The following is a 12,227-nucleotide window of genomic DNA, read 5'->3' as shown; positions in this document are numbered from 1 at the left end:
AGCATGGCTTTGTCAGTATTCCAATGTACCCAACCCCCCCCCCCTCCAATGTACAGCCCCACCCAACCCCACCCCACCTACCCAACCTCCTCCAATGTACAGTTTCTATGTCAGTATTCCAATGTACAGTGTCCCCCCCCCCTACCCCCCCCCCCCCCACCTCCAATGTACAGCCCCACCCCACCTACCCAACCTCCCCCAATGCACAGTTTCTATGTCAAATGTATATACGCTCTTTTTCAGGATTTTTTTAGTATCACAAACAGTACTGTATTTGAAAATCTGGTATGTCATAAATGTATAGATGTAGCAGTACTGTCTATCTGTATGTCGTGTGTGTCATATGATGAATTGAAAATGGAGGACCCTGATGGAAACAAGACGAAAGTCTCTCAGGTCTGCATCCTCTTAACAATTGTATGTATTGAGCTGTACTGTACTGTACCCATTCTGCAATCTGTTAATAAACTTTTCAATCAATCAATCAAATATAAAGGCTCTGACGATTTTGAAAAAAATCCATTGTGGAGCTCAAAATTGGCAGCAATCTTGCATTTGAAGGTCAACAATAGGTCAAATCACTATATAAACACCAAATATGTATTCCTTGATCAAAATAAGCTCTGAAACCATGTATTGTGCATCATTGTAGGTCAAACCATTAAAAAGTTAATTTACACAGCAGCCATTTTGGATTTTGGTCTCTCACAAAATTTCCCTGCCTTTTAAAAAAAATACACCCCGGCTAAATTTGTTTATTAACCCTCCTAGATGACAAATCCATTGAGAAACGGACCTTCGCTCTCCACGGTCACGGAAGTGCCACAGATGACCCTACTAATTGGCAAGTTGTTTTGTGTACTTTGGGTTGGATCTGGTCCATTGTGATCAAGTAACAATTGTTTGGTTAAATGAAATTCAAACAATTGATTTGGTCTGTTTAAATTTTAAGTAAAATGTATTTGGATGGTTGGTAAACTAATTTGGTTAAATTGAAATTCAAACAAATTGATTTGGTCTGTTTAAATTTAAAGTCAATTGTATTTGGAAGGTTGGTAAATTAATTTGGTTAAATTGAAATTCAAACTAATTGATTTGGCCTGTAAAATAGCCTAAAATATATAAAGTGTTTGGAAGGGGAAATAATCATATACTGAAAATACTACAATTGAAGGAAGTGTATTTGATTATTTGGCATGCACTTGTTATTTGTGGAGTGGCTAATTTTTGTGTTTTTCTTTAAAGGTTTTCAACCTACTCTCGATGATGCTACTTTTGATAATGCTACCTTCAACATGATTTCAATGACTACAACATGTTTGGAATGATGATGTGTTGGACCATGAGAAGTCATTAAAATCTGCAAAATTGGAGTCGAGTTGTCCCAGCGTCCTCTGTTGAGGTTTCAAGCCGTTTTAAGTTTGGGCAGCACTGGTACCAAGGGAAAAAACCACATAACTTGACAGTATGTGTGTACACATGCCTTAAAAACAAAGGTGCACTGACACAAGTACTGAGTATTGGCCCGATGCTCACTCTGTATGAATTGTAACAGACACCAAGAACTGAGTACTGGATAACTGTGTAAATCATCAATCAGTTAAATTAGAAAATAAGACGGGTTTGCATTTGTAAAATACTACAAGGTTAAAGTATCAAGTGGTGATTTTACATTTTATTATTCAAAGTGCATTACAGGAACAGACAACCATGGAATCTATGAGATTCTCTGCAGCGCTGTATTTAAAAACAAATTCATCCTAGACAAGAAATAACCTTGTTCACAACATTTTAAAAAGAATAAACGGCTCATGGCTTCTCATTCTTCCTTCTTTTCCCTTATTCTCTTCAGGGTAGGGTTATTAAAAGATGGGCGTTGCTCTTGGGACTTGCAATAATTTCTCAATGAGGAGGTACAGCTGTGTTGAATGAAGGACAGCAGTTCATTACAACGACCAGAGATGGAACTTCTCCAACCCTCTGCTTCTTTCCTCAACATTCAAACATCTCCTTTCTTCCTTCAGAGGAGTTTACCATCTCCCGGCAATGTCTCTAATTTGGGATGCAGAATATTTTAACATTATGAATTATGATGTACAATTTTGTTGTCCAACTTAACGATGAAAAAAGTAAACATTCCTTTTTCAATTATTTCTGGAATATTTCAGTATATCAATTGGAATTATTTTTGATACTGTATCACACTTCCCATTACCTTGCAAGCCAATAGAATACACATACATTGGATTATTAGATATTGTAAATGGTGCATTTACAATTTATGTTCCTCACATTTTATCCACTCACTCACATATTCACACACCGACAGCAGACGCAACCATGCAAGGTGCCAACCTGCTCATCGGGAGCAGTTAGGGGTTAAGTGTGTTGTTGTTAATATGTATATCATTTAGTTGTGTTCATATTTTGAAAATGCGGTTAATGCCGCTAGTGGGTGTTGAGAATTTGCCACCCATAGCCCACTGTGCCCGTCTTTCACACCGTGGGAACAACTCACATTTTCTGTTCACAAAAATTATACTGGATTACCAGAGTAGGCCGATTGCTACTAGATCGACTGCCCATCTCATACATTAGGTTAGTGGCTGATCTGAACATTGAAGGAAATAATAATAATTAACTTTATTTGTATAGCACCAAATAAGATCAAGGAAATATAGAGTAAAACAGGACATTACATTAGAAATAAATGGGAGTTGAAATCTCCAACAAAATTGGATAAAAAAAAAATCCCCATTTCTATCTCTTATTTCCTCCTCTCTTTCACCCTCTCTTCCAGAGCCAGAATGTCCTCCTCAGTAAGCGGATCTGCGCTGGTCACCACAGCCTTCTCCCCCCGTGGTTCAACCCTGATCGTCATCGCACAGCACATATCCACCAACTCCTCCTGACATCTCTTCATTCCAGAGTCCAGCTCGCCTCTGCGGGCCGGGTCGCGCCTCAGAACCCCCTTTTCTGCCACAGAGAACCCCAGCAGGCCTGTCAGAACCGCGTCGGACAGTGCTACATCCAAGTAACCGGTGCCGTCGGTTATGGTGGCGCCTACCCGCCACTCGCCGTCCTTGCCGGTCAGTTTCCCCAAGAGAGTCACTATGAAGGCTTTGATGCGGATTACCCGGGCGTGGCGGTGTGGTTCAGAGCTCTGGTCTTGAAGAAGGCACAAGTAGGTGAACGGCAGGGAGGATAAAGTCAAAGTGGGGACGACTGTGCCGTCGCACTGTTTGTTAACAGAGACGTCATCTGGTACCATAGCTCGCCGAGTGCAGCCACTTCCTTGAGGTGCGTCACAAGAACTCTCAACTCCAGGTTCAGTGTTGAATGAAGGCCTAGCCTGTCCTATTCTTGACAGCTGGCCCGTGAGTCCATCGCCTGAATCCGCTGGCTCAGTCTTGATGGCAGCTCTCTCCGTCACCGCCTTGGACCGACCGGGGCCTTGAGGTCTAAGCCATGTGCTGCCCGTTGTAGGAATTCTATGACCAGAATGTCTATCAATCTTTTCAGCTATCGAGTCCTGGATAATTCCTTGAGTTATATTACGAGTGCTTTCAAGTCTTGGTTCCCCTATGGAATTGTCTATCTCTTCAGGAAAGTAGGAATCCATGTCTTCATCCATGATTTGATGGTTGCCTCTTGCACCAGGTGGCGGGGGTGAGGATGAGGCAGAGTAGGGTTTGGAGGTCACAGCTTCTAACTGCCCTCTTCCACTTTGATTGCATCCATCATTGTGCTGCCTAGGTCCATTAGAACTGTTGTGTTGTGCCGCTAGCCTATTGTTAGTCTGTGGTGCATTTCTGTGACTGGTGTTGGACTGTGGGGTGTCATTTGTGCTTTCCTGAAAGACACTATCCAGCTCATCCAGAGGGAGGTCATCAAAGTCTTCATCGAGAAAGTCCTCATTTCCCATGGCGTGATCCATGACCTCATGATGAGGGGAGGAAGTGGAGGAGGAGGTGACCATGGTGCTATCCCGCTGGTTGTTCCGGTGACTACCATGGTCCAAACCACTCCTATTGCTCCGGACTGAACCACTCCTATAAGAAGAACTGGAGGCATCATTCCTGTAAGAAAGCAAACAACAGCCAGTTGAAGAAAACCTATTGAGTCGGGTAAGCATGGTACAGTACAGTATGTGTAGGCATTAGGGGTGGAACGATACGCATTCGAACCGTGTACCGTACGGTACGACCCCCACGGTTCGGGGCGTCTGTGTATCGTACGGTTCAGATGAAAAAATTAAAAAAACTTCATTTGGCGGAGCCGGGAGAGGTGAGCGCTGGCTGCAGCAGCACTGCAGCCAGGTGCTAGTCAGTTTGTGTAAAAATGGCAAGCACAATATAAAGCAATCTTCATTACGACTTTAAAAACATAGCCATTAACATTACATAGGCCTACACACATCTTGCCATAGCGTTAGCAGTTTGTACAACACAACGCATGTTGAACTATGGTAGCCCGCCAGCTAATACAGTCAATGCAATGTTACCGTAGCTACTAGCTAGCAGATGAGAAAATGGGAGTCTGAGAGGCGTGGTGTTTAAAGACAATGATAGGCGTTTATTCAACATCCAAGAAGGCTAACATACAACTGTGTTTTACTAACTCCAACCGGGACTATTGCCGCTTTTCCACTGCATGCTATCAACTCCGGTAACGTTAGAGCCTAGAAGGTCCGTGACGCTAAAATGTCTGTGCGGTCCCCCAACCCAATAGATAGTTCCACCACAGTTGCACTCAATATTTAAATAATGTTAGTCTAAATAAATGTAGACAGATAATGTACGTATTTTAAAAATGGAATGAACAGAGCAGTGTTGTTTTGAAACAGTACAGTGTGTGTGTGTTAGTTTGATGTATGCTGCAATTTATATTGATGGCCTTCTAATTAGTTTATTTATTTTAAATACCGGTAACTGACACTTTTCCCTTTGATAAGAAATCCAGCCATATTCCTTTCATTGTATTTCAAATACTGCACTTTAATTTCAATCAGAAAACGAATCTTTTCCATTAAGAACCGACAATCAGGTAATTTAAACATTGTTGACATTGTTTTTTTGTGTTTATATTAAAGAAAGGAAAGTCTAGTGCTGGCTGAGCATATTGTTTGTTTGCACTAAGTTAATACTTTGACAAATGTAGCCTATATTTTTCAGTTAGTTCGGTCTCTGTGTGCCAAACATTATTTAAGGCTGTAAACACTAACACTGTAAACTTTTTTTAATTTTTTTTTTAAATAAATGAGAAACATGTTTAGATTTGAGTGTTACATTTCTTTTATATAAAAAACAACGTATATCGAACCGAAAACCGTGACCCCAAAACCGTGATACGAAGCGTTCCACCCCTAGTAGGCATGGTGCAGTATGGGTAGGCATGGTACAGTACGGGTAGGCATGGTACAGTACAGTATGTGTAGGCATGGTACAGTACGGGTAGGCATGGTACAGTACAGTATGGGTAGGCATGGTACAGTATGGGTAGGCATGGTACAGTACAGTATGTGTAGGCATGGTACAGTATGGGTAGGCATAGTACAGTATGTAAAGGCATGGTACAGTATGGGTAGGCATGGTGCAGTATGGGTAGGCATGGTGCAGTATGGGTAGGCATGGTACAGTACATGTAGGCATGGTACAGTATGGGTAGGCATGGTACAGTACAGTATGTGTAGGCATGGTACAGTATGGGTAGGCATGGTACAGTACGGGTAGGCATGGTACAGTACAGGTAGGCATGGTACAGTATGGGTAGGCATGGTACAGTACAGGTAGGCATGGTACAGTACAGTATGTGTAGGCATGGTACAGTATGGGTAGGCATGGTACAGTACAGTATGTATAGGCATGGTACAGTATGGGTAGGCATGGTGCAGTATGGGTAGGCATGGTACAGTACAGTATGTATAGGCATGGTACAGTATGGGTAGGCATGGTGCAGTATGGGTAGGCATGGTACAGTACATGTAGGCATGGTACAGTATGGGTAGGCATGGTACAGTACAGTATGTGTAGGCATGGTACAGTATGGGTAGGCATGGTACAGTATGGGTAGGCATGGTACAGTACAGTATGTGTAGGCATGGTACAGTATGGGTAGGCATGGTACAGTACAGTATGTGTAGGCATGGTACAGTATGGGTAGGCATGGTACAGTATGTATAGGCATGGTACAGTATGGGTAGGCATGGTACAGTACATGTAGGCATGGTACAGTATGGGTAGGCATGGTACAGTATGGGTAGGCATGGTACAGTACAGGTAGGCATGGTACAGTACAGTACAGGTAGGCATAGTACAGTACAGTTCCTTACCGGCACCAGAAAGAGAGAGCACATCACACCAGTCCTAGCCTCCCTACACTGGCTCCCAGTCCCACTTAGAATAGACTTCAAAATCCTCCTCCTCACCTTTAAGGCACTATCGGGTGCAGCACCCCTATACATCACCGAGCTCATCACCCCCTACGCAGCACCCAGGTCACTAAGATCCTCCAACCAGGCTCGGCTGGTCCCCCCCCCGCACCAGACTCAAAAGAGAGGCGATCGCTCCTTCAAGGCCGTGGCCCCCAAGCTATGGAACCAGCTTCCCCTGGAGATCCGATCTGCCCCCTCGCTGGAGACATTTAAGGCCTGTCTAAAAACCCACTTCTATTCCCTGGCCTTCAATAAACCCTGATTCTCCCACACCCTAACTCACACACTCCCATGTAATTTTATCCTGCCCCCTCCCTCTTGTATCTCTTCTTATGCTCCTATGTCCCCTGTGTGCTACTGTACATTGTGTTCCCCTATCCGTGTGTTGTCCTACTGTCCTATTCTCTGAATGTACTGTCTTGTCCTGCTGTGCCTTTTTGTATTTGTGTATTTTATATTAGGACATTGATTTTAAGCTTTGATTGTACAGCACTTTGGTTGGCTCTTGTGCTTTTAAATGTGCTATATAAATAAATTACTTGACTTACAGTACAGGTAGGCATGGTACAGTACAGGTAGGCATGGTACAGTATGGGTAGGCATGGTACAGTACAGGTAGGCATGGTGCAGTACAGTGGAGGTAGGCATGGTACAGTATGGGTAGGCATGGTACAGTACAGGTAGGCATGGTGCAGTACAGTGGAGGTAGGCATGGTACAGTATGGGTAGGCATGGTGTAGGAGCCATTCTTGAGTTATTTAATCTTTGGGTTTGTATCATGCAATTATTTGAATTATGAAACTGCTTTATGGATTACGAAATATGAAAACGAAAACTGATAATTTGATTGACAAGTCATGATATTATTTACACTGATTATCGTATTGTAACTATTCTTATGATTTGAAACTATGTGTACTTTCCCTTTAAAGAGACCTACCTGAGCTATTCACCTGTGTGGTTTACCTTGATAAGGGGTGGTGGCTTGCGTGGGAGATGTGGACCGGGAAAGCAAACAGTTTTTGTACCGCACGCACGCACTGCACGCAACGCACGCATGTATTAGATATACGAGTTTCGTTTGTTTTGCTTATTGGAAATAAATGATTGATTCATTGTGACAGCCAAACGGATGGATCAGAATCTTTATTATGTGCGCGTAGACTAAAGCTATCCCCGGAGTGGAAGTGGCAAATACGAAATACAAAATTGTTTGTAAATAGCCACTATACATGGTACAGTACGGGTAGGCATGGTACAGGTAGGCACGGTACAGTATGGGTAGGCATGGTACAGTCCAGTACAGGTAGGCATGGTGCAGTCCAGTACAGGTAGGCATGGTGCAGTACAGTACAGGTAGGCACGGTACAGTACAGTATGGGTAGGCATGGTACAGTACAGGTAGGCATGGTACAGTACAGGTAGGCATGGTACAGTATGGGTAGGCATGGTACAGTACAGGTAGGCTTGGTACAGTACAGGTAGGCATGGTACAGTACAGGTAGGCATGGTACAGTACAGGTAGGCTTGGTACAGTATGGGTAGGCATGGTACAGCATGGTACAGTAATTTAGACCTACACGCTCACATCACAACAACACGTCGCTCCCGAAACACGGTTATCCACTGACTTGAGCAGCTAGAGGTTTGGAACTAAGCATTTTAAAATAGAAAGTCAAGCCAGTCCAACAGCAATTGCAATGTTTGCAAGGAGGACATTCCGCGTGGAGGAAAAACTCATGAAGCAGCAGGCTGGAGGCGGAGTTTTCAGACTAACTTTTCACCTGGATAACGTCAATTATTTGCTGTGTGACTGAGGATTATCGTCTGCGTTTCAGACCAGAATGGAGCTAATCATTACGTAAGTCGAACACTGAATGTATACTAATGTGCAAACATATATTTTAATATTTCTCATATGAAGCACATTTCTCAGGGTGAATGTAATAACCGTGCTCGCGCCCCTCGAGGGACTATAGGCAACAGAGGGGCTTGTCTTGCTCCGCCAGTTTCTGACAAATGCGTCAACATTTATTACTAATGTGAAAGATCGGATCGGGAACGATCGGGATCGGTAGATATTTAAAATCACATGATCGGGATCGGATCGGGAGCAAAAAAAGGCGATCGGGACATCCCTAGTAGGCATGGTACAGTACAGTATGTGTAGACATGGTACAGTACAGTATGGGTAGGCATGGTACAGTATGGGTAGGCATGGTACAGTACAGTATGGGTAGGCATGGTACAGTACGGGTAGGCATGGTACAGTACAGTATGGGTAGGCATGGTACAGTACGGGTAGGCATGGTACAGTATGGGTAGGCATGGTACAGTACGGGTAGGCATGGTACAGTACAGGTAGGCATGGTACAGTACGGGTAGGCATGGTACAGTATGGGTAGGCATGGTACAGTATGGGTAGGCATGGTACAGTATGGGTAGGCATGGTACAGTACGTGTAGGCATGGTACAGTACAGGTAGGCATGGTACAGTATGGGTAGGCATGGTACAGTACAGGTATGCATGGTACAGTGCAGGTAGGCATGGTACAGTACAGGTAGGCATGGTACAGTACAGGTAGGCATGGTGCAGTATGGGTAGGCATGGTACAGTACAGGTAGGCATGGTACAGTACAGGTAGGCATGGTGCAGTATGGGTAGGCATGGTACAGTACAGGTAGGCATGGTACAGTATGGGTAGGCATGGTACAGTACAGGTAGGCATGGTACAGTATGGGTAGGCATGGTACAGGTAGGCACGGTACAGTATGGGTAGGCATGGTACAGTCCAGTACAGGTAGGCATGGTGCAGTCCAGTACAGGTAGGCATGGTGCAGTACAGTACAGGTAGGCACGGTACAGTACAGTATGGGTAGGCATGGTACAGTACAGGTAGGCATGGTACAGTATGGGTAGGCATGGTACAGTACAGGTAGGCTTGGTACAGTACAGGTAGGCATGGTACAGTACAGGTAGGCATGGTACAGTACAGGTAGGCTTGGTACAGTATGGGTAGGCATGGTACAGCATGGTACAGTAATTTAGACCTACACGCTCACATCACAACAACACGTCGCTCCCGAAACACGGTTATCCACTGACTTGAGCAGCTAGAGGTTTGGAACTAAGCATTTTAAAATAGAAAGTCAAGCCAGTCCAACAGCAATTGCAATGTTTGCAAGGAGGACATTCCGCATGGAGGAAAAACTCATGAAGCAGCAGGCTGGAGGCGGAGTTTTCAGACTAACTTTTCACCTGGATAACGTCAATTATTTGCTGTGTGACTGAGGATTATCGTCGGCGTTTCAGACCAGAATGGAGCTAATCATTACGTAAGTCGAACACTGAATGTATACTAATGTGCAAACATATATTTTAATATTTCTCATATGAAGCACATTTCTCAGGGTGAATGTAATAACCGCGCTCGCGCCCCTCGAGGGACTATAGGCAACAGAGGGGCTTGTCTTGCTCCGCCAGTTTCTGACAAATGCGTCAACATTTATTACTAATGTGAAAGATCGGATCGGGAACGATCGGGATCGGTAGATATTTAAAATCACATGATCGGGATCGGATCGGGAGCAAAAAAAGGCGATCGGGACATCCCTAGTAGGCATGATACAGTACAGTATGTGTAGACATGGTACAGTACAGTATGGGTAGGCATGGTACAGTACGGGTAGGCATGGTACAGTGGGTAGGCATGGTACAGTACAGTATGGGTAGGCATGGTACAGTACGGGTAGGCATGGTACAGTATGGGTAGGCATGGTACAGTACGGGTAGTCATGGTACAGTACAGGTAGGCATGGTACAGTATGGGTAGGCATGGTACAGTATGGGTAGGCATGGTACAGTATGGGTAGGCATGGTACAGTATGTGTAGGCATGGTACAGTACAGGTAGGCATGGTACAGTATGGGTAGGCATGGTACAGTACAGGTATGCATGGTACAGTGCAGGTAGGCATGGTACAGTACAGGTAGGCATGGTACAGTACAGGTAGGCATGGTGCAGTATGGGTAGGCATGGTACAGTACAGGTAGGCATGGTACAGTACAGGTAGGCATGGTACAGTACAGGTAGGCATGGTGCAGTATGGGTAGGCATGGTACAGTACAGGTAGGCATGGTACAGTACAGGTAGGCATGGTACAGTACAGTATGGGTAGGCATGGTGCAGTATGGGTAGGCATGGTACAGTACAGTACAGGTAGGCATGGTACAGTACGGGTAGGCATGCTACAGTATGGGTAGGCATGGTACAGTATGGGTAGGCATGGTACAGTACTGGTAGGCATGGTGCAGTACTGGTAGGCTTGTCATGTTGTACCGTGCTGCCCGTGTAGGTAGAATAGGGGTGCCCTCTTTGGTATATGTCATGACTGAGAGACACAATAACAGACAGACAGTGGAAGCGATCGAGTCAAAGAGGAAAAGGGAAGACGGCGATATTTTCAACTCAAGTGAGTGTCTGTTCGCCAAGATGCAAACGGATGCGGCAGCGCGAAAGGCATTCACTCAAGTTGAAAATATTTCTGTCTTCCCTCTTCCTCTCTGACTCAATTATTTGTGTCTTCACAATCCCCTGACCAAGACACTTCATTGATAATGCATTGTTAAAATAAAAGAAAGAACCTGACTTTGTCAATGTAAAAAGCATCCTTCTGGGGGCAGATGGTTTCCGTAAGGAACCGTGAAAAAACTAAACGCCACCCACCTGGACGAGGCCTCGCTGCGGAGAGATGCGGTCCTAGAGGACGTAGTTGAGGTCTGACTGAGCGTCCCATAGCCACTCTCTAGGCTACGCCCTCCCTCTGCCCTCCATCCCCGGGCCTGTTCCACCTGCTCCTGGGCCTCAAGGCTGGCCAGCAGCTCCTGGTCATCATCTTCTGCTTCCTCATTACCTGTGGAGAAAACACAGGTATGAAACAAGGGTATAAATATGTTCAGTTTTACTCTAAACAAAAGCATACAGTATTTCATATTAGCTATTTAAAAAAAAAATATTATTATTTAGTCACCTTGCCTCAAGACACAAGTTCATAAAAATAACGACCCACATGGACATACCTTGTGGCGCAGATAGGGCCTCACCTCCCTGCTGCTGCTGTTGCTGCTGCTCTGCCTCAGGCAGCCCCAAAGCCCTGCACAGCAGCCTGCCCTGGTTACAAAATAAAATAAGTCATCAACAATAAGACTTGGTCATATGACCACATTGATGGCCACACCTGGTTTCCTTCTGAGGGCTTTGGTAGCCAGGTTGTGCTGCAGATTTGAGACTGTGAGAGTATGATGGAATGAACAAGTTTATCCAGTGAGACACAGCGGGGAGGGTCACAGGTCAATGTTTGACAATTTGTATTTTGGGGGGAAATGTACATGTTAACTTGCCAGCGTGGGGTGTCCCATGTGCCCCCCACCCCAAAAGATTTATTCATCGACTTCCATATAAAAATTGGACAAGAAGTCGCTGACATTGCAACTATGGTATCTGTAGCATCACTTCTAGTGACAGGAGGGTGATTTAAAGGTCCCATGTTTTGCTATTCCTTTCACTATTTGGGCAATGTTACACAATTCCTGTGAGTCTATGGAACACATCTGTACGTTCCCCCCCCCCCCCCCCCCCCAAATGCATTGTTTTGTATTTCTAATCAAGTACTCTAAAGCAGCATTTTTCCACTTCAAGATTTCAAGCTGTTTTCAAGTCAGACCCCAGGTGGTGAGAGCAGGCAACTGCACCTCCTCATCCATCACTCTCAACATAGGGGCCCCCCAGGGCTGT

At 44.7% G+C, this 12,227-nt stretch overlaps 1 protein-coding gene across 1 annotated transcript in view; it reads right to left on the bottom strand.

Moving 5' to 3' along the window:
- Positions 1-1,695: 1,695 nt before the first annotated feature.
- rmi1 (RMI1, RecQ mediated genome instability 1, homolog) overlaps positions 1,696-12,227 on the bottom strand; it is a 65,124-nt gene continuing 54,592 nt past the window's right edge. The window contains exons 7-9 of the mRNA XM_084322238.1: positions 11,513-11,603; positions 11,160-11,346; positions 1,696-4,079 (exon numbers count right to left, since the gene is read on the bottom strand). Coding sequence (XP_084178364.1) covers positions 2,768-4,079; positions 11,160-11,346; positions 11,513-11,603 — 1,590 coding nt within the window. The 3' untranslated portion in view covers positions 1,696-2,767. The remainder of the gene's footprint in view (positions 4,080-11,159; positions 11,347-11,512; positions 11,604-12,227) is intronic.

This window comes from Notolepis coatsorum (assembly GCF_963971535.1).
Source record: "Notolepis coatsorum genome assembly, chromosome: 1".
Lineage (NCBI taxonomy): Eukaryota > Metazoa > Chordata > Actinopteri > Aulopiformes > Paralepididae > Notolepis > Notolepis coatsorum.
Note: the sequence above shows the minus strand (reverse complement) of the source record. Positions and strands in the feature narration are given on the sequence as shown.